The sequence below is a fragment of the Myotis davidii genome, unplaced genomic scaffold (genome assembly GCF_000327345.1).
Source record: "Myotis davidii unplaced genomic scaffold, ASM32734v1 scaffold120, whole genome shotgun sequence".
NCBI lineage: Eukaryota > Metazoa > Chordata > Mammalia > Chiroptera > Vespertilionidae > Myotis > Myotis davidii.
Window position 1 is genome coordinate 2,185,280 of NW_006294778.1, and position 21,374 is coordinate 2,206,653.

The window sequence follows — 21,374 nt, forward strand, 5'->3', positions numbered from 1 at the left end:
CACAAAACTCTCTAGCATAGTGCTTTGGCATATAAGAGAAGCTAATGCAGATCCTATATAATAAAAGCCTAAAATGCAAATCGACTGAATGGCCAGCCGGTCGCTATGACACGCATTGACCACCAGGGGGCAGATGCTCAATGCAGGAGCTGCCCCAGCCCACAGGCCCCAGGCCAGCCAAGGCAAATGCCAGTGCCCCCACCTCCCACAGATGGAGGCAACCGGAGGCAGGGGGGAGAGCGGGGGGCGGGGCCAGTGAGTGGGCGATTGTCCCGCCGGTCATCCCACAAATCGGCCTGATCACCAGCCAGGCCTAGGGACCCTACCCATGCATGAATTTCATGCATCGGGCCTCTAGTTACATTATAAAGATGGCCAGATGGACAAACAAATCAAGAAATATTAACATGCCCTAACTGGTTTGGCTCAGTGGATGGAGCATTGGCCTGAAGACTCAAGGGTCCCAGGTTCGATTCTGGTCAAGGGCATGTACCTTGGTTGCGGGCACATTCCCAGTAGGGGGCATGCAAGAGGCAGCTGATTGATGTTTCTCTTTCATCGATGTTTCTAACTCTCTATCCCTCTCCCCTCCTCTCTGTAAAAATATCAATAAAACATATTTAAAAAAAATATTAACAGACATACTCTACACAGGGTCAATATGGCTAGGAAATTTTTATCTGTATTTGCCTTTTAAAGGCAAAGCCACTTGAGAAGGGAAAGCACTGATGTTATAAATATAACACTGTAATTTATATTTTTTATATTCATTTTATGGATTCTATAGTGTCCATTTAGAATCTAGAATGTCCATTATTGAGCACTTGTGTACATAGCACCCATCTTACAAGACTCTACTGAGGATTAAATGAGATACTTATATAAAATCTGGCTGAGCATCTGACTCATTAGTGTTCAACAAACACAATTATTATTATTATAGGGACTGTAGAAGAGATGGCCTGATATTTGGAGGTTTGCAGGAACTGTCATTCTCTGAGATGATGACAAACCCTGGCCATACCCCTATGCACATAGCCAATACAGAGGATATGTACAAAACTCCCAGTTTAAAACTCAAGTATATGCAAATTATTCAAGAGAAATAAATTCTAACCAAGTGACAAGAAGTCAAGTGACAAGAGCACATGACTCAAATTATTTATAATATTAGAGAGACTGAACATACATTAAATGAATAAGTAATGTATATGTTTGGCACTTTAAACTGTGTATTAAAATATTGAAGAAATGAATTATGGGGAATTTAGGTAGAAAAAGCTTCTTGATAAATGTTGAATGTTGGGCAATAAGTGGGGACATGGGGAGTAAATGACAGAGATGGTATGGCAGAAAGGAAGTAGGAAGACAAGTCAAATGATGGAAAAAGGCAGAGGCAGAGAGGGATATGGGCAAAGTGGGATGATCAACTAAAGCAGATTTAGAGTTCATATAAAGTACAAGTGTTCTAACAAGTTGTGAGCTTCCCATATTGATTTCTTCAGAGTGTGAGAAACCACAGAAAGAACCACTGTGCTGTAAGATATTCTGGGTCCCTTACTACACTGTGAGTTCCCTGAGGAAGAACCCGGCAAAGATGATCACTGAAGGAAGAAAAGGAGACAGAGGACCTGATTTGAATCCCACCTCTTCCACTCACTAATTGTGACCTTGGCAAGTCAGCCTCTCTGTTTTTCATTTATAAATGGGGATGTTGGAAACAATGGGAATGTCTGGTCAGCCAAGAACTCTCTCAGGTCCCTAAGAGTTTTTAACTAAATATGTACAAGTTCTCCACTTTCCTTAGTATGTGATCAAACTTTGTAAGGAAGAAAAGAGCTAACTGCTGAGAAAAAAAAAACTTTACATTTTTGGTCAAAAAAATAATCTGAGGAACCTAAAAAGAAAAAAAAAACACAAAAGTCTTCAGCATGTCTAACTCCCGTATGTCAAGTACTATCCTGCTTAGGGGGAGAGCTGACACTAGATATCCTCACTAGTTAACCTATGCAGTCACTTACACTGCAAAGCATGCTCTTCTGTTTCCTGTTAATACTGATAATTAGTTCAACGTCAAAGCTCTTTTTGCCACACATCAAGTATCAAATTTTGGATGCCTAAAATCAGAAAATGGATAGAATTGATTCATATGTTATACAACAAGTCAATTCAATTATTAATGAATGGCAGTATGGTGTAGTACATTGGATATAGAGCCAGGCTGTGTAGGCTTGAATTATGGCCTCCCACCACACTAGTTTAGACAAGTACAACAGCTCCTTGAATTAAGTTATTTTATTAGAACGTTGATGAGATGTCATAGGAACTTAAATATTATTTATAACAATTAACCTATGGTAAAATTGACTTCGTTATACATCTTTTTACTTAAAGTCACAGATTCTATAGGTGATGTTAAGTAGGACTTACTGTAATTTCTGTGTGCCTTAGTTTCCTCATCTATAAAAATAATAGTACCTACTTTATAGCCTTGTTGTGAGGATTAAATGTGTTAATATTCATACAGTGCTTGGAGTGATGATGGGCATGTAGTATGTGTTATCTGCTAATATTTAATAACAACTATACTGATATAATTCACATATCATAAAGTTCAGTTAAAGTATACAAATCATTGGTTTTTAGTACATATATTCACATTTGTTCAGCCACCTGATTTTAGAACATTCTCATCATCCCCAAAAGAAATCCAATGGCCATTAGCAGTAATGCCTCAATTCCCTTTTCCCTAGAGCCCCTGGGCAACCACTAACCTACTTCCAGTCACTACAGGTCTCCTATTTTAGACATTCATATGAACGAAATCATACATTATTGTGGCCTTTTGTCTGGCTTCTTTCAGTTGACATGTTTCCAAGGCTCATACACACTGTAGCACTTAGCAGTTACTTTTTATGGCTAGATAATATTCCATTATATGGATATGACACATTTTTTAATCCATTCACAAGTTGATGGTTATATGGGTTGTTTCCATCTGTTGGCTATTATAAATAATGCTGCTGTGTATATTTTTGTGTGGACACATATCTTCATTTCTTTGGGGTAGATACTTAAGAGTGCAATTGCTGGGTCATATGGTAACTCTAGAAACTGCCAGACTATTTTTCAAAGTGGCTGCACCCCTTTACATTCCCACCAATAACATGAGGTTTCTAATTTCCCCACATCCTTGTAAACTTATTTTCTGACTCTTTTATTCTAGCTATACCAGTAAGTGTGAAACAGTATTTCATTGTGGTTTTGATTTGCATTTCCCTGATAATCAATAATGTTGAGTATCTTTTCATATATTTATTGGTCATTTGTGTATCTTCTTTGGAAAAATGTCTATTCAGATCCTTTGCCCATTTTTAAAATGGGCTGTCTTTTTATTATTAAGTTCTTTATATATTCTAGAATCTAGATACAAGTCTCTTGTCAAGATATATGATTTGCAAATACTGTCTCTCACTCTGTGGGCTGTCTTTTCATTTTCTTGATAAGGGCCCTTAAAGCACAAAAATCAACTTTAATGAAGTCCAGTTTATCTAGTTCTTCTTTTGTTGCTTGTGCTTTTGTTGTCATATCTAAGAATTCACTGCCATGAAAATTTATCCCTATGTTTTCTTCTGAGTTTTAGGGCTTTAGCTCTACATTTGGGTCTGATCTGTTTTGAGTTAATTTTTGATGTGAAGTAAAGGTTCAACTACATTTTTTTTATATGTGGCTATACTAGTATAGTTGTCCCGACACCATTTGTTAAAAGATGATCCTTTCCCCCTATTGAATGATCTTGTCACTCTTGTCAAAAACTATTGATCATAGACACATGAGTTCATTTCCGGACTCTTAATATTATTCCTTTGATATGCATATATAATTTATATTTATTTATCCTCATGAAAATACCACACTGTCTTGATTATTGTTGCTTTATATTAAGTTTTGAAATTGGAAATCCTGAGTTCTCTAAGTTTGTTCTTTTCAAGGCTATTTTGGCTATTCTGCATTCTATGCAATTCCATATGAAACTCAGAGTTGGCTTGTCAATTTCTACAAAGAAGCTACCCAGGCCCTAGCCGGTTTGGCTCAGTGGATAGAGTGTTGGCCTGTGTTAGACTGAAGGATCCCAGGTTCGATTCCAGTCAAGGGCACGTAACCCAGTTATAGGCTTCTCCCCAGCCTGGGCCCTGGTTGCAGTGTGTACAGGAGGCAACCAATCGATGTGTTTCTCTCACATCTATATTTCTGTTTTTCCTTCTCTCTTCCACTCTCTAAAATCAATGGAAAAATATCCTCGGGTAAGGGGGGCGGGAAAAAAAGCTACCCAGGATTCTAAAAGGTGATGCACTGAATCTGTAGATCAATGTGGAAAGTATAGCCATCTTAGCCACAGTAAATCTTCCAATCCATGAACATGGGATGTTTTTCCATTTATTTAGCTCTTTAATTTCTTTCAACAATGTTTTATAGTTCTCTATGTTATTTCCTTATTCGTTGCTCTGGGGCTTACTTAGCATATACATCTTATCAGAATCAGCTCCAGGTTTATATTAACTTAATTCCAGTGACATATATATAAATGTTGTTACTGCTATAGGTTGCTCTTCCTTTCCTTTCTGTGGCATTATTGTTATACTAGAGGCCCAGTGCACGAAATCGTGCACAGGTGGGGTCGGGACACGATCAGCCCTCTGGGCAAGCAGTGGGATGCCCTTGCCAGCCCGGGATCTGTATCCATCTTGTTGACATTCATGTTGGTTGCAAGGAGCCAACTGGCAGCTGTTTTTATATTGTTTCTTCCTTGCAGAGTGTCTAGGGAGAAGAAATGGCCATGGTGCCCGAGGTCCACTTCCAGGAGGCCAGCAGCACTGTCAGGATCATTCTGGAAGTGCTGGTCTGTTAATGCCTGGCCCATTCTCCAGATATTGAACCTGCAGCTATAAACTGTTGAGAGTCCAACAATACATTATAATTATTACTTTATATAATTTTATCTTTTAAAGACTTTGAAGAAAGGAGAGCAACTATATATATACTGATAGCTTTTGTTATATTATTTATCATTTCTGGTTCTCTTGATGCATTCTTGAGGATTTGAGCTCCTATCTGGAGTCACATCCTTCATCTAATACAGGTTTGGTCTCAGTTACCTTTGTGCTATTTTTAGTAAATATATGACATTTCTATGTTATTGGTTTAATAAATTATATACATAGTTTTTTAATATATTTTATTGATTTTTTACAGAGAGGAAAGGAGAGAAATAGAGAGCTAGAAACATCGATGAGGGAGAAACATCAATCAGCTGCCTCCTGCACACCCCATACTGGGGATGTGCCCACAACCAAGGTACATGCCCTTGACTGGAATCGAACCTGGAACCCTTCAGTCGTCAGGCCGATGCTCTATCCACTGAGCCAAACCAGTCAGGGCATACATATTGTTTTATATAAATGCTTTTAAAATCAGTTAAGAGAGGAAAAGAAATATGCACTTGAATTGTCTTTTATAATTACATTTTACAATGACCTCTACCAGTGCTCTTTGTGTGGGTTCAAATTGCTGTTTGTAGTCACTTTCAGTCTGAAAAACTTTTAGTACTTCATATAAGGTGGGTCTTGAACAAATTATTTCAGTTTTTTCATTTATCTGGTGTCTTTATTGTCAAAAGAGCACTCTGCTGATATAGGTTTCTTGGTTGAGGTTTTTTCCTTGGAGCTCCTTAAATATGTTATCCCACTGCCTCTGACCTACATTTCTGATGAGAAATCAGCTGTGTATCTTACTGAGGTACTATTGTAAGTGGCAAGTCATTTTTCTTTTGCGGCTTTCAGGATTTTCTCCTTTTCTTTGGCTTTCAGCATTTTTATTATGATGTATCTGTTTTTAGATTTCTTTGAGTATATCCTACTCAGACATTTTGAGCTTCTTGGATGTTGTTTTCCAATAAATTTGTCAAGTTTTTCTTTCCAAATTATAGAGAAAGTTTATTTACAAAGTTATAGAGGTAGTAAAAGTGAGACAGTTGCACTGTGTAGGCTCAGGAAACAATTACAGAAGTGAAAGGGCCCTTGGAGCTTAGGAGAGAGAAAGGCAAAGGTAGGGGAAAAGAGGAGAAAAGAAAAGGATCTGCTGAGTTCCACAGAGGGAAAACATTTTAATTTTGGCAAGTTTTTAGCCATTATTTCTTCAAATATTTTGTTCTTTACCTTGTATATTCACTATTGATCGACTTCAAGTTTGCTTATTCTTTCTCCCACCAGTTTGAATCTAAACTCAACCTTTTTAGTGAATTCTATTTCAGTTATTGTACTTTATTGCACTTTTTAATGTCAAAATTAAAGAGAGAGAGAGAGAGAGAGAGAGAGAGAGAGAGAGAGAGAGAGATCACTGTGAGAGAGAAACATTGATCAGTTGCCTTCCACATGCGCCCCAACGGGGGTACATGACACCAAATGGAGACTAAACCCACAACCCCCAACTATGCCCTGACCAGGAATCAAACCGGCAATCTCTTGGTACACAGGACAACGCTCAACCTACTAAGCCACTCCAGCCAGGCTTTTTTTTTTTCCTTCTAAATGATTATCTTTAAAGTTACTAGTTTCTAAATGAGAACTATATTTGCATCATGTATCAAAATATTCCCTAAGTTAAAGATGCCAAATAAAATTTGAGTCAAATTTGCAAGGCTTATAAATTCATTTGTTTTAGCGAAAATTAGAATTGAACAAGAACTTCAAATGACTAAAATAAGTTTAAAAGGCTTTCATATCCAACATCCATGCCTCAAGTTATTTCTAAGCGTGGACTCACACTATAGGATTAATGTTTCTATGTTGGCACATTTTCCATGGGGTGACCTAATATGAAAATTCATCAATTTATTTTCTGTAGTTCACAGTGGTAATCCTCCATATGCACCTGTAGCTGAGAAAGTGCCAAATCAACACCATAAGCAACTTATGAACCAAAGCCTAACACAGGACCTGGAACGTAGAAATTACTGAAAAAACACTTATGGACTACAGATATCTTCACTAATATGCCAAGTCTGGAAGGAAAAGTTAAAATAAAATATTTCAAATGGTAACATGGAACTCTGTGTTCATATAAATTTATTTCACTCCATAAACTGAGTCTATAGGTGATACTATCTCTAAATGTGGCATTTTTATGTGCCTCTAAAACAGTGGTTCTCAACCTGTGGGTCGCGACCCCTTTGGCAGTCGAGCAACCCTTTCATAGGGGTAGCCTAAGACCATCCTGCATATCGGATGTTTACATTATGATTCATAACAGTAGCAACATTACAGTTATGAAGTAACAATGAAAATAATTTTATGGTTGGGTCACAACATGAGGAACTGTATTTAAAGGGCCAGATGGTTGAGAACCACTTCTCTAAAAGGAATGTGTAGGATAATCAAGAAGACTCAATTTTAGAGAAAATAAATATTTTTTTAAAAAAGTATTGGTCTTTGCTTATACCTCTGGACATACTATATAAAAGAATATAATATGTGATATATATATAACATATGTCACATATTATATTATCATATTTTATAGCATTATAATCTACTATAATATAATAGAAGTTTAAATTACAGACCAGAAAAGAAAAGTATCATCCACAGTAATAATATTCAAATAGTCACCATTTAATGAATTTTCTTGTAATCACTTTTCTTGTATAGCTTTTATTAGTCTTATACATGGTTTGATCGTACTGTATGAATACTCTTGTATCCCGCTTTTTCAGTAAACAACATTATGAGATGTTCTTGAGACCCTGCTGTATAGTTAAGAGAATATCAAACTCAACACCAAACAATATGTGCATGCCATAAGAATTCTGGTCTCCACTCAATTTCCAAGTTCCTTTCATTCATTTAATAGGTGTTTATACTGTAGGTGCCTATTTTGTGCCACATGCAGTGCTGGGGGATGAGAACACAAAGAAGTAAGCAAGCACATGCTTGTCCTCAAAGAATTCTCAGCTCAGCAATTACTCTCTGCTTTCTCAGAAATTTGGCTTACCTATGTGAGTTTGAAGGTAATAAAAGAAATGCTTACAATTTGGCTATTTTTAACTTCATTCTTTTGAGGAAAATTACTATATACAAAGATTTACCTTAAACAACAACTGAAGTTTTCCACATTTTATCTAGTTATATTCTCATCTTACAGGTGAAAGAGCTATAATTCTTTTGCTCATTTTGTGACACGTATTTTTCAACATGTATTGCAATTATGTACTAATCCATTGGTCTTGAGATCAATGTGTTTCAGAAACCAATATAAGAGCTTTCATTTCTTCAAGATGTAAATTTTTAGATTATTCATACATCCCCATCCTACATATTTCCATGATATATTTGTTTATGTGCTGGCAGAAAATCATAGTCTACCAATTTAGATAGCAAATGTAAAGCAAATGCTTCAGTAAGCACAGGTGCTTACATCCAAATGTATAATGATCCACATGCACCTGGAGCTATTTGCATATATGCACAAGCATTAGCAGTTGTAACTGATTTTATTTGGAAAAATTTAAGCATGCCTAGTAATTTCCTTTGTTATCTTCCAATTTAAGTCTCGTTGCCTAAATGGTGTCTCAAGATATGAAATAAGAGATAAAACAAGGTATTGAGCCATAATTTCAAACCTTATGAAATACACCTCAAGTGGTAATGAGTGGGAGCACTGAGCAGTGAAGGAGCCGCACACAATAGTCAGAAAATCTGTTCTCTATTTGAGGCTCCACCACTTACTAGTGACTGAGTTTTTGCAAGCTGTTATTAATGTGTTTTCATATCAATAAAATAGGGATGTTGACATTCTTGCCACACTTATAGCATTAGTGCATTACTATTACAAAGCAAATCTTTGTAAACATGCAAAACACTACATGAGTGTTAGAAATTGGGTCTATAGCTATTTCCTAAAAATCTCAGTATAATTTTTATTTTTTGAAAGGCTCTGTTCCCTTACATTTACTTCTAAGTTGTCACAAAGGTTTTACATAAGAAAGGTGTGTTTTTAGAGGCAGCACCCGTAGTTTATCAAAAGGGGTGCTGCAGTTACCAAGGAGCTACTGTATGAAGACTCCGGAGACATGTTTAAGAAAGAGAAAAAGAGAACTGGGGTAGCAAAACAAACTGGTAATGTGAATTCCTCTTATTTTCAGTCTTGGTTTAATGTGGAGACTTGCCCACTCTTCTGTGTCTTTCGGCACTGAGAATTTAAAAAACTGTTGGGATGTAGATCCTTTAGAAGCAGTCCAACAGTTAGGATTTCAAACTCTTTTTAGAGCCTTAGGCATGAAAGAGTCACTAATAGTTTTAACCACTGGAGACTGAAGTGGTTTTGTTTGTCAATGTTTTTCCGTTAATGAAGATTACCTAGCTAGGTCCCTAATGATATTTGTTTATATCAGAACTCCCAGGAAGCAGAAATCTGCACACTAGAACTAAAAATAACACCAGTACAGTCGTTACCATCTCCAATGATTTAAAAGGCAGTAAACACTTTGAAAACGTTAGGTTTTGCTACTATCATATAGGAAATAAACATGCTTTATTAATAACTGTGTGGGAATTCTTTTTCCCCTCAACTGAAACTTATATGAAGTAAGGGGATCTCTGTCTTGATGTATTTACTTTTATTTTTAATCCTCACCCGAGGATATTTTTCCATTGATTTTTAGGGAGAATGGAAGGGAGTGAGGAGGGTGGAGAGAGAAACATCAATGCGTGAGAGACACATCGACTGGCTGCCTCCCGTATTTGCCCTGACCTGGGCCGATATTGAGCCTGCAACCAAGGTATGTGCCCTTGACTGGGAATCAAACCCAATACCCTTAAGTCCATGGGCTAACGCTCCAACCACTGAGCCAAACCAGCTAGGGCATATTTACTTTGGTCAGTAAAAGCACCACCAAAAATTCTAGCGCCAGATTCCCAAGGGACCATAAATCTAGATGTATTATGGATTCTCCCAACTCAATTAATTGAATAGCACTTGTCTTCCTAATCTGAATACCTATTGTGAGTATGTCTTGCTAACAACATGCTTTTTTTCTTTCACTTAACCCTCTCTCTGATTAGCACATAATGGTCTGTCTCTCACACAGCCTCGTCTCTATCATATCATAGTATTCCATTATGTAGATATACCCTAGTTTCTTCAAATATTCCCTAATTGCTGGACACTTGGTTGTTTCCAATCTTTTACTACCATGTACAATGCTTCAATGAATAACTTTGTTTACTTGAGTTCAACCTATCCACAAAACAGATTTCTAAAAGTGGCACTGTCTGGTCAAAGGGCAAACTGCATCTGTAATTTTGGTAGATACTGCCAGTTTCTGTTCCACAGGATTTGTGCCATTTTGTATTCCCATCAAATGTGCAAGTACTTGTTTCCTGAAGACTATCTGTAAAAATACACATGCCTGGATTCCACGCCTCAAATTCTGACTCAGTAGATAGAGGGTCAGCCCTGAGCAGGCTATCATCAAAAGTTCCCCAAATATCACATTCCTGGTTGAGAACCCCAGTTCTAAAAGGAATTCTCATCGTATTTTCACTGTTCAGATCCACAAGAAAATCAGAGTTCAATCTTTAACTTTCAAAGTTTATATTCCATATCACCCCTTCAATCATAATTTTTGAGTGCCTACTATGTGCTGGACACTCTATGTGTCAAGGACATAAGGGTAAATAATAATATCTGTCATCAGGGTCTAATAATGATACATATTTGAGACAATGTATAAACATAGTGTTAGAGATTTACGTAGAGTTTTACTGAAATACTGAAAAGGGATACTTCACCTTAACAGGAATGCTAGAGGAGGCTTCCTGAAGGATGTGCCCTGGAACTCCACTGGCTTAACCAGGTAGAAAACAACATATGCAAAGGTAGAAAATAAGAAACAGAAAGGGTGGTATATAACTGGAAATATTTCATATTGCTAGAGCATAAAATATAAGGGAGAGAAGTAAGCTGCAAAAGTAGGCAGAGATCAGGTCACTAAGCATCTAGGATGTCACGTTTAGAAGCTTGGACTTTTATAGGCAAAAAAAAAGTCACTCAAGGGTTTTAAAGGCTGGGAGTAACACGATCAGATTGTTGTTCTAGATTTATGGACAATGGACTGGAAGGGCACATACTGGAAAAAGAGAGAGCAGGAAACTGGTGCGGTAATCCAGATGAAAGCTGGAATTAGGACAGGGGTTAAAGGAGAGAATGGACTAAAGAAATCATAAGAGGTAAAATGAGCAGGACATAAACATTAGATTTTGGAGGTGGAGGTGAACAGAAGTTTGATTACAAGGTATTATCAAACCACTACCAAGAATAGCAACAGATTTAAGCTATTTTTCCAGTAGCAGTGATAGGTTTGCACTGATTCAGTCATGCTCTCTTATCTGGTCTTCACATGTAATAGACCAGGACAGATGTATGCAGACCAGCAAAACACACAGAATGGTGCATCACGCTCTAATCAACTAAGTAAAGCAAACATAGGCAACCCAACAGGGAAACACACATTACATGGTCATATCTCTGATGCACCTTCACTTATAATTCCTCTATTGGTGAGTCTCTTGATTCCACTTTCATCTACGCCCCTGAAGTGACTTAGACAATTGCCGCAACATAAATAAATGTCAGACAGGGAACAATATGTGGCTAAGGGGCAGCAGTATGAACAGCTGTTAACCCAAAGCTAAATGCAAAACATTTTGGGCAGCCTGCTGTCCTGCCGTTAAACGAACCCTTCCCATTGCTCTAATTTATCCAAGTACTAGTATAATGGTCCTGTGAGGATGGATCAGGAATGAGTTGCATGTACTAAACCTGGCACTTGCTTTCTTCTCAGAGTTCCTAAAAAACAAACTGGAGGGAAATTGAAAACTAAATAACCATCAGATGAAAACAAGTCCACTCTTTAGAAAGTTCATGAATGAAACACACACACACACACACACACAGGCTTACCTTTCTTTTATCTTCATCTGTTGGTTCAAATTTGAAAGTAGCCCTATGCTGAGGGAGGGGAAAAAAAGGAAAACAATGTCATTTAAATACAGAGATTTTTAATTTTGGCTATGTTTAAAAATATATAATGTCTCTGTAAAAATGTTGCCTTCCCCATATCATATCTCACTTTTCTTATTAAAGTAAGAGAGATCGGCATGTAAGCAAATAATCTTAAGAAGTATAAAAGGACTACAGCAGAAATACATACCAAGGAGCACAGAGTGTCAAGCCTCTAACTCTGCCCAGGGAAATCTGGAATGCTCTGCATGCAGTATAGAGAATTTGAACTGGACCTTGGGGTATGAATAGAAGTTTGCCAGGAGGAAATGAAAAGCATTGCAGGAATAGAAACAAAGGCTCAGATGTGAGAAACAATATGATATATTTGTGAAATAAGCAGCTCTGTCAGAGTGAAAGCACAAATGTTAGGGGGTGGGAAGAGTAAAGAAAGATGAGAATGGAAAAGTAGATTGGATAGAGATTTGGAAGGTCCTTCCAATGCTGCTGAGGAGTTTGTACTTTCTTTGTCATATGTAATAAGAAATCATCAGATAATTATCGATAGAAAAGAGACTATTCAGACAAATATTCTATAAGAATGAGGGTTTAATATTGTGGCTCCATTACTTATTAGTTAGTTCAGTAAGTAACAAACTCTCCATAACTGAGTTTCTCATGTGAAAAGAGGGGGTACCTAGTTCACAGAGCTGCTATGAGGGTTAAAACAGCTATGGCATATAACTCACCATCTCAATGCCTGGCACATACTAAACAGTAAACTTTAGGGTTATATTGATGGTGATGCCAATGATATTGAGGGAAAAAATAACTGAAAGAGAAGAGAGTGTGATGACTCCTAAAATGACTGGCGGGAACACTATTTTCCACTCTGTAGCTAAAATAGATGATGGAGTAAGCTGAGTTATCTACTGTCACAGAAAGAGTGATGGTACCCAAAAACTAGAGCACAAAATTCCTCATTCTCCTCTTCAAGTTTTAGTCAGAAGAACCAAGTGCTTTTATGAATCCTAAGCTTTCCTTAAAAAAAAAAAGTCTGCAGTGAACATCTCTCTGCCTTTCCTTTGTATTCCCTCACTGGCCATACTAACAAACATTTACTGGCAACCCACCAGGAGTTAAGTACACTGAGTACTGAAGATATCATCATTACAGAGGGGTTCTGTATTGACAGCTTTGTAGAAGAAGAAATCTTTGAAATTAAATTTATGAGATGGAGAAGAAATGTTGACAGAGCAGAAGTTCTGAATATAAGAAATGGTCAGAGGGAGGACTTAGAAGTAAAAGAGCCTGCTTCTTATATGGTATGCAAACCATACCATAAATTAAAATGAATTATGTCAGGAGGTAGGGGCTGGATTTTAAAATTTACACTTGAACTGTAAGATAGGTAACAGGCATCCAGCAGAAGACTCTGAAAAAAATGTGAACAGTAGAGCATGCTGGAATATTTTGGACAGTAGGTTACAGGCCAGATCAAAAGAGAGCAAGACTGAAGACACAAAGCTCTCTGGGAAATGGTCATCAATAATCCAAGCATGATATTGCTGGCAGCAGTATAAACTGACACAAACTTTAAAAGAGAAAGTGATTTGGCAACACATGTTGGAAACCATAAAAATATTCGTCCCCTTTGACCCAGAACTTCTACTCCTAAGAATTTACCCTAATGAAATTCATCCAGAATGAGAGAAAAATTATATATGTAAACATATTCACTGCAGTGTTATTATAGAAGAAAACAGACAGCCTTGAATATCCAATAACATGAGATTAATTAAATAAACTGCTGTGCATCCACCTGACAGAATATTTTATTATAATTTTAAAAAGATGGCTAAAAAGCTCTGAAACAACATGGTAAATTACGTATGATGGCATTAAGTGGAAACCATCAAATTATAGTTCTGTGTCTATGACAAAAGTATCTACATAAATATATGGATGCATTTGAACAATGCAAATATAAAAGCAGCTGTACAGGGTGATGGAATTTCTGGTGATTTTCTTCTTTACAAAACTCACTTTTGGTATATTATTTTTATAATTAAAAGGGAAATTTTAAAAATAAAAGATGAGCCCTGGCTGGTGTTGCTCAGTTGATTGGAGCATCCTCCCATACACCAAAAGATTGTAGATTTGATTCCCGGTCAGGGCATATACCTAGATTACAGGTTTGATACCCAATCAGGGCGCATACCTAGGTTGCAGGCTCAATCCCCAGTAGGGGACATCTACAGGAGGCCTCCAATCGAGATTTCTCTCTCACCTCTCTACCTCTACCTACCCCCCTCCCCCGCCCTCGTCTGTTCTCCTCTCTTAAAAAAAAAAAAAGGAGAGAAAAAAATCAGTAAGTATATTCTCAGGTGAGGATTAAAAATAAAATAAAAAATGAAGGGCCTTAACCGGTTTGGCTCAGTAGATAGAGTATCGGTCTGCAGACTGAAGGGTCCCAGGTTCGATTTCAGCCAAGGGCATGTACCTTGGTTGCGGGCGCATCCCCAGTAGGAGGTGTGCAGGAGGCAGCTAATCGATCTTTCTCTCTCATCGATGTTTCAAACTCTGTATCCCTCTCCCTTCCACTCTGTAAAAAATCAATAACATATATTAGAAAATAAATTAAAAAATAAAAAATAAAAAATGAAGGAATGAACAAGAAGAAAAGGAAGGAAGAAGTTGTAAATCTGAAGACTATAACTTAGGAATTTATAGACATGAAGTTTAGTAAAAACCAACATTAGATAAAAGATAAACAAGCACCAGAATCAGGCTAGGCTTGTAAACTGAAGCTTAGTAAATATCCAATACAAATGAAAATAAGTTGTGCTTAGAAACCAAGAAAGCTTATTCTGTGCCATTATATGTGAATTCCATAAACTATCTGAAATAAATGTACCTAGTTGCCAATATAATGGTTCTTGTAAATATTTTTTAGCATTTATGGTAAGGGGATAAAACAAGAAATCTTTTTTGGGGAAAAACCCATTAAGTTATAAAAATGTATTTTTAACAGTTTCTACATAGAATTAATCTTTTAAGGTAATAATTTAGAATGGTATCAAGGACGAATTTTTCTGTTGCTTTTTAAATGCAAGGCTGATCTTGTCATAAAACTACAACTTAAAAAAAAAAAAGGAAGAAAGGCTCTCAAGAACCCTGTCTAAATAGCATGAGGGTTTAATTTAATTAGAAGGTATATTGGTATGTGAGGCAGTAAAATTGAATTTTGAATGTGCCAATCTACTCAGAAACTCAGCCTTCTAAGCTTGTTTGGATCCAAAGATATTTAAGGCTGAGTTCTTTTATCCAACTTAGATCATCCCTACCCTATTCAGTACCTCTAAACTTTATTCTCCCTCCTTTGTACTGCTGAAAGGAAGGGGAACTACATTTCTGGCTATAAATGCCTTTCTAGAACTGCTAACCACCTCACCTCTACACACTTTATTTCCAGACAAGCAGGAGCAACAAGTCAAATATAAACTAAAGAATAAAACCATTGTTCAATTTAGAGATCTAGTAAGGTACAACAGCTCAGTGACACACTGGACTCATTAGCAAGTTACTAAACTTTTCTACCAGTCAGAATTTCCTTCTTTGTGTATAGCACCTTGCACATAGCAGGTGTCCAATAACTGGCCACTATTGTCATCATTGCATGGCCTATGATGTGCCCAAATACTGAATTACTTATGGCAAGGGAACTACAGTTATTTCATAGATTTCTAAAGATACACTCCCACGGTACCGATACAAGGAAATTACTCTAACTGGGGTGGGGTGTGTGTGCTGCTGTGTTTCATAAATAGAGAGCACTTCTAGAACTAAATGCCAGTAACTTCGATTATACAACCCATCTGGAAATATGAACAAGGTATAACAAAGGAACAGCCCACTAAAATGCTCCTCTGTAAATATCTGCGGAATGAACTGAGTCAGAACTCAGCCTCAAGGTGGAAAGCAAGTCCTCTTACACGGTACAGGATATTTATATGCCCTAGTCCCGTGGTCGGCAAACTGCGGCTCGAGAGCCACATGCGGCTCTTTGGCCCCTTGAGTGTGGCTCTTCCTAAGACTTAGGAGTACCCTAATTAAGTTAATAACAATGTACCTACCTATATAGTTTAAGTTTAAAAAATTTGGCTCTCAAAAGAAATTTTGTACTGTTGATACTTGGCTCTGTTGACTAATGAGTTTGCCGACCACTGCCCTAGTCAAATGTGGAGGCTGTATTTCTAGAACTGTCCCAGTATTAGGTCCCTATTAATCAGGTTCTTCTAGCACATAAATGAAGGCCTCACTGCTATCAGTGTGGTTTTCCTCTCTTATGAGGACTACTCTTGGAGACCTACATGCCTGAATCTTAAATAACTTTTACCTTTCATTTGGCTATAAACATGCCATACTTCGAATGTAGAATCATGTTGGAGCTCTCTATGGGCTAACGTTTGCCAGGTATCTTCTATGGCCAACAGACCATCTCTCTGGTTATCATTACTGTTGATGACTCTAGGCCTCAGTTTCTTCACCTACTAACTGAGCGGGTTGGGTTAGACGCAATTATCTTTGAGACTCCTTCTAGTCTAAATATCCTGTGATTCAAGAACTATGATCCTATTGTGCATCTTGAGGTCCTGGATCATTATTTTTGTTGATAATCATAATGATGGCAACCAATTTCTCTATTAAGTCTTTATCAGAATAGGCCCTAAAAGAGAACGAGATTGGACAGCTTAGACTAGCTCAATACCTATTCCCCATAATAGCTCATTCTGTAATTAGAGTGGAGGTGATGAGGGTTCAACAGTAGCACTGGCACTGGAAAACCTCTCTCTTGTGTTCTCAAAAACACAGAATGGACATGGAAAAGGCGACCTGGCCTTGCAAAAAAGAGCCGTGGAAATGAACTCTGAAGCCTAGGTCCACCACCTAGCCATGTGCCCCTGAGCCTGTAGATCAGGGGTGGGGAACTTTTTTTCTGCCAAGGGCCATTTGAATATTTATAACATCATTCGGGGGCCATACAAAATTATCAACTTAAAAATTAGCCTGCTAATTTGGTCAAACACTTAACTCACCCCTACTGCCTTGACAGGGCCAGAGCAAATGATTTTGAGGGCCTTATAATGGCCTGTGGGCTGGATATTCCCCATCCCTGCCGTAGGTAATCACTTTGTCTTTCTGAACCTCAATTTCCTATTCTTCCAAAAGGGAATACTTCCATCTCCCTCCTAAGTTTTAATGTAAGAGTACTATATATGATGACATGTGAAAGTACTTAGGATAACAGGAACTCAATAAATGTTAACAGGTGAATTGAGAAGAGTGGAAAAAGAACAACCATCTTTCCTATTTTTTTAATACTTTTTTAAAAATACTTTCCTATACTGAGTCAACCTGCATTATGCCCTTGAGAAACAGACAAGTATCTTCTTTTTTTTTTTTCTGGGATAGATAGATCTTGCCTCTCCCTATGATAACCAGGATCAGTGAAAAAAGCAAGAAGGCTTGGAAATTAGAATCTCTGTAACACAGTAGAAATTAGAGCCAGACAGGTAACTGCTGCTCTAAATATGGTACACGGTGTTTTGCTACCCATCAGAAAATGCAAGGGTCAAGGAAAAAGAGAAAGATTGGAGTATACTCCCTAATTTTTCTTATGTCAACTAGGTCAACTCAGTGGCACATATTTAATTCCTACCTTTTTTTGTTAAAAAACTAACAGTTATGGGTTCTTAGAGGTAGGCACTACTCTAAGTGCTTTACACATATAACTAATTTAAGCCTGGCAACATGTAGGTACTATTATTATCCCTGTTTGGCAGAAGAATAAACTGAGGCAATGAAAGTTAAGTAACCTGCCCTAGGGCCGTGGTCGGCAAACCGTGGCTCACGAGCCACATGCTGCTCTTTGGCCCCTTGTGTGGCTCTTCCACAAAATACCACGTGCGGGTGTGCACGTACAGTGCGATTGAAACTTCGTGGCCCATGCGCAGAAGTCGGTATTTTGTGGAAGAGCCGGTATTTTGTGGAAGAGCCACACTCAAGGGGCCAAAGAGCCACATGTGGCTCGAAGCCACAGTTTGCGGAGCCGCAGTTTGCTGACCACTGCCCTAGGGCACAGGGATGGTGAATTGAGAATCACGTGTCTAGGCCAGTGATAGCAAACCTTTTGAGCTCGGCGTGTCAGCATTTTGAAAAACCCTAACTTAACTCTGGTGCCGTGTCACATATAGAAATTTTTTGATATTTGCAACCATAGTAAAACAAAGACTTATATTTTTGATATTTATTTTATATATTTAAATGCCATTTAACAAAGAAAAATCAACCAAAAAAATGAGTTCGCGTGTCACCTTTGACACGCGTGTCATAGGTTCGTCATCACTGGTGTAGGTAGTCTGGCTCAAGAGCCTGTGTTTGGGCCACAGGACTTCTTGATACCTTGACCATCAGAACTGTAACACCCCGAGTGAATGCCTCCAGGGGCACTGGGCTCAGTGTTTGGCATTATAGTAGTACTTCATTTAATTTAAGCCTCAAAATAACTTAGGTGATATTTTTCCTATTTTACAGATAAGGACACTGAGACTCAGGTCCTTATTCATAGTTGTGAAGCTAATAATGGCAGATCTAAAACAAGATTTATCTGACTCCAAATTCCACTTTCGTTCAACTATATTTGACTGCTTCCTTTTGAGGACTGGCTTTATTAGAGAAATAAGGTAATAAAGACCATCGCCCAAACAATGAACTACATTCTCTCTATATATCATTCTTTTCCCTTCTTGGTTAGACTCCTCAACCCCCCATAACCACCTCTTATTCTAACCATTTTTAAAATAAACTTTTCCAAATAGGGAAAATGAAGCACAAGGTATCCAGCTTTTCAGAGTTTCAGATTCCATACCCCATCCAGCTGGACAATTTAATTCCACCTCCCCATTCGTATTGCCGGACCACAGCAATCATACTTCCCCTTCCGACTGATCTGCCTCAATGTCTTTCGCCTTGAGGGGCATAGTCCCACTGCCAATGTGAAATTCAGCTATTTTCTCTGCACCTATTTTTCTAATTTTTCTGGCCCTACTATAATCAGCATTAAACATGAGAACTCTTTTCTGAAGAAGCTAATTGACTCAGTTTGGAGCAAGTCAGATTTTCAGGCTTGGCCCCAAAAGTTCAAGCCTCCCAAACACTTTAGGAATATCCCTTTTAAAAAAATACATATTCGGCCCTGGCCGGGTGGCTCAGTTGACTGGAGTGCCGTTCCATATACCAAAAAAGGCTGAGGTTTGATTCCAGGCCAGGGCACATACCTAAGTTGTGGATTCGATCTCTGGCCAGGGTGTGTACTAGAGGCAACCGATAGATGTTCCTCTCTCTCTCTCCCTTCCTTCCTCTCTCTAAAAAATTAAAAAACATATCCTTGGGTGAGGATTAAAAACACACACCTATTTAACATTACAACTTTAAAGGCATCCCCAGTGTGAAAAGGGAGCTGGAGATGTCCAGAACTTAAGTTGACAGCACTTGACCAGGAGTGGTAACCAACCTGGAGGAGATCAAGGGGAGGGAGAGGTAAGTTGGAGGAAGCAAATCTGGAGTTCCAATCAGTTTAGACATGAAGGGGAGACAGAATATGAAAAGTGGTGATAAGGTCCAGTTAGAGGGTTTTCCTCCTCCCTTCCTATGGAAGGAAAGTTTTTCTTTATTGCTAGATATGTGTCATACAGTAAGTGCTAAGTAAATACTGATTCAACACAATGGCAAGGTTTCTGTTGTATTTCTTTCTTTTGAAAATCACTTTGCAGTGCTTCAAATCTTTTTTTTGGAGAGCAGTTATAAATCAAGTAAAATGAATATAATCTCCACAATATGTACAACTATGCATTAAATGAATTCCTCGTAAATTAGGTAAACAGGAAACAGTAAAGTGTATCCAAAAATGAAGGAGCTAAGCTATGAAGAGAAATGAATCCATGCATCATCGCAAAGAAATCAGGATAATCCTGTAGAAACAGTAGTCAGACAACCTAAATTCAAATCTCGGCCCCATCTCTCAATGGCTGTGTGGATTTGGGGCAACTTTATCCTAAATTTTATCATCTGTGAAATGGGAATACCACCACTTTCCTCAAAGTGTTGTTGGGAAGATTACTCGGGAATGAAGGTGTATTATTTCTGGATCTCCACCCAGAGCAGAAATGGCATCCTGGCAGCTCAATAATACAAAGTGCATGAAAGTGCAGTGGTGGGCACATAGCGAACACAGAAGAGGAAATTATGAATGGAAGCAAAAAAAAGGAAGAAAGATGTTCTATCTAGGGTGTGACTTGGTGTTGGGTGTGTTTTCACAGAGGGAGTAGTCAGTCATTTCTTATAAAGTAGTCTTCTTAATGGAAGAATAACGGTGTGGTATGCTACCTTTTGAAGTGAGCATGTAAAATTCCTGGAAGGATAAGCAACGGAAAGCTAACGGTTTCAGGAGAGAGATTCAGAGAAGTGGCTGGGATTTATAACAAGATACCTTTCCACCGCAGAGTTGTACAGTGGAAGGAACAATGAATGGTTTGAAGACCAAGGCTGGAATCCCAGCTCCCAACCATGACCTTGGACAAGTTACTTAACCAATCAAGAATCTCAGTTGCAAAACGCAGATAAAACCTCACAGGACTGCTGTCAAGATTAAGTGAGATAAGGGATGGGAAAACTGTTAATGCGATACAAATAATAGGTATTATTAGGAGCTAGATTCTACCTTCACTCACAAACATAGCATGTCCATGACCTTGGCATGATTTCAGTTCTTGGCGCCTCGGTTTTCTCATCTATAAAATGGGGAGGATCATACCATCGACCCCATAAACACTCTGAGAATCAAGTCAGACCACATACAAGACATCACACCTTGAAAACGGTACAGGTACATAAGGAACGACTGTCGTGGCCCGGTAACGTTTTATGCATGTCGGGGTCCGTGGTTAAGCAAGTATTTTTATGCTACACAGGTGAGGAAGCCTCGCGTGCATTTATGCATCCAAGAGTGGGGCACAGGGCACAGACGCACATCCACAGACTCCGGGGGTGTGACCTGCGCGCTTGGGAGGACGGACCGCAGGACCGGCTGCTGGGCCGGAATCAGAGGAGTGGGCGCCAGAGTGGGGGCAGGGGGGTGCAGGATGCACGGCTGGGCAAGGCTGGGGGCACAAACACGCATGTCCACGCCGGAAACATTTTCGGGGGAGAGCGATGCGCATCCCCGGAATGAGGGGGTGGGGAGGGATGAGCGTGCA

General features: G+C 38.4%; 1 protein-coding gene across 1 annotated transcript in view; it reads right to left on the reverse strand.

Moving 5' to 3' along the window:
- RIC8B (RIC8 guanine nucleotide exchange factor B) overlaps positions 1 to 21,374 on the reverse strand; it is a 115,333-nt gene that overhangs the window by 85,084 nt on the left and 8,875 nt on the right. The window contains exon 2 of the mRNA XM_006769386.2: positions 12,019 to 12,066. Within this exon, the coding sequence (XP_006769449.1) occupies positions 12,019 to 12,066 (48 nt within the window). The remainder of the gene's footprint in view (positions 1 to 12,018; positions 12,067 to 21,374) is intronic.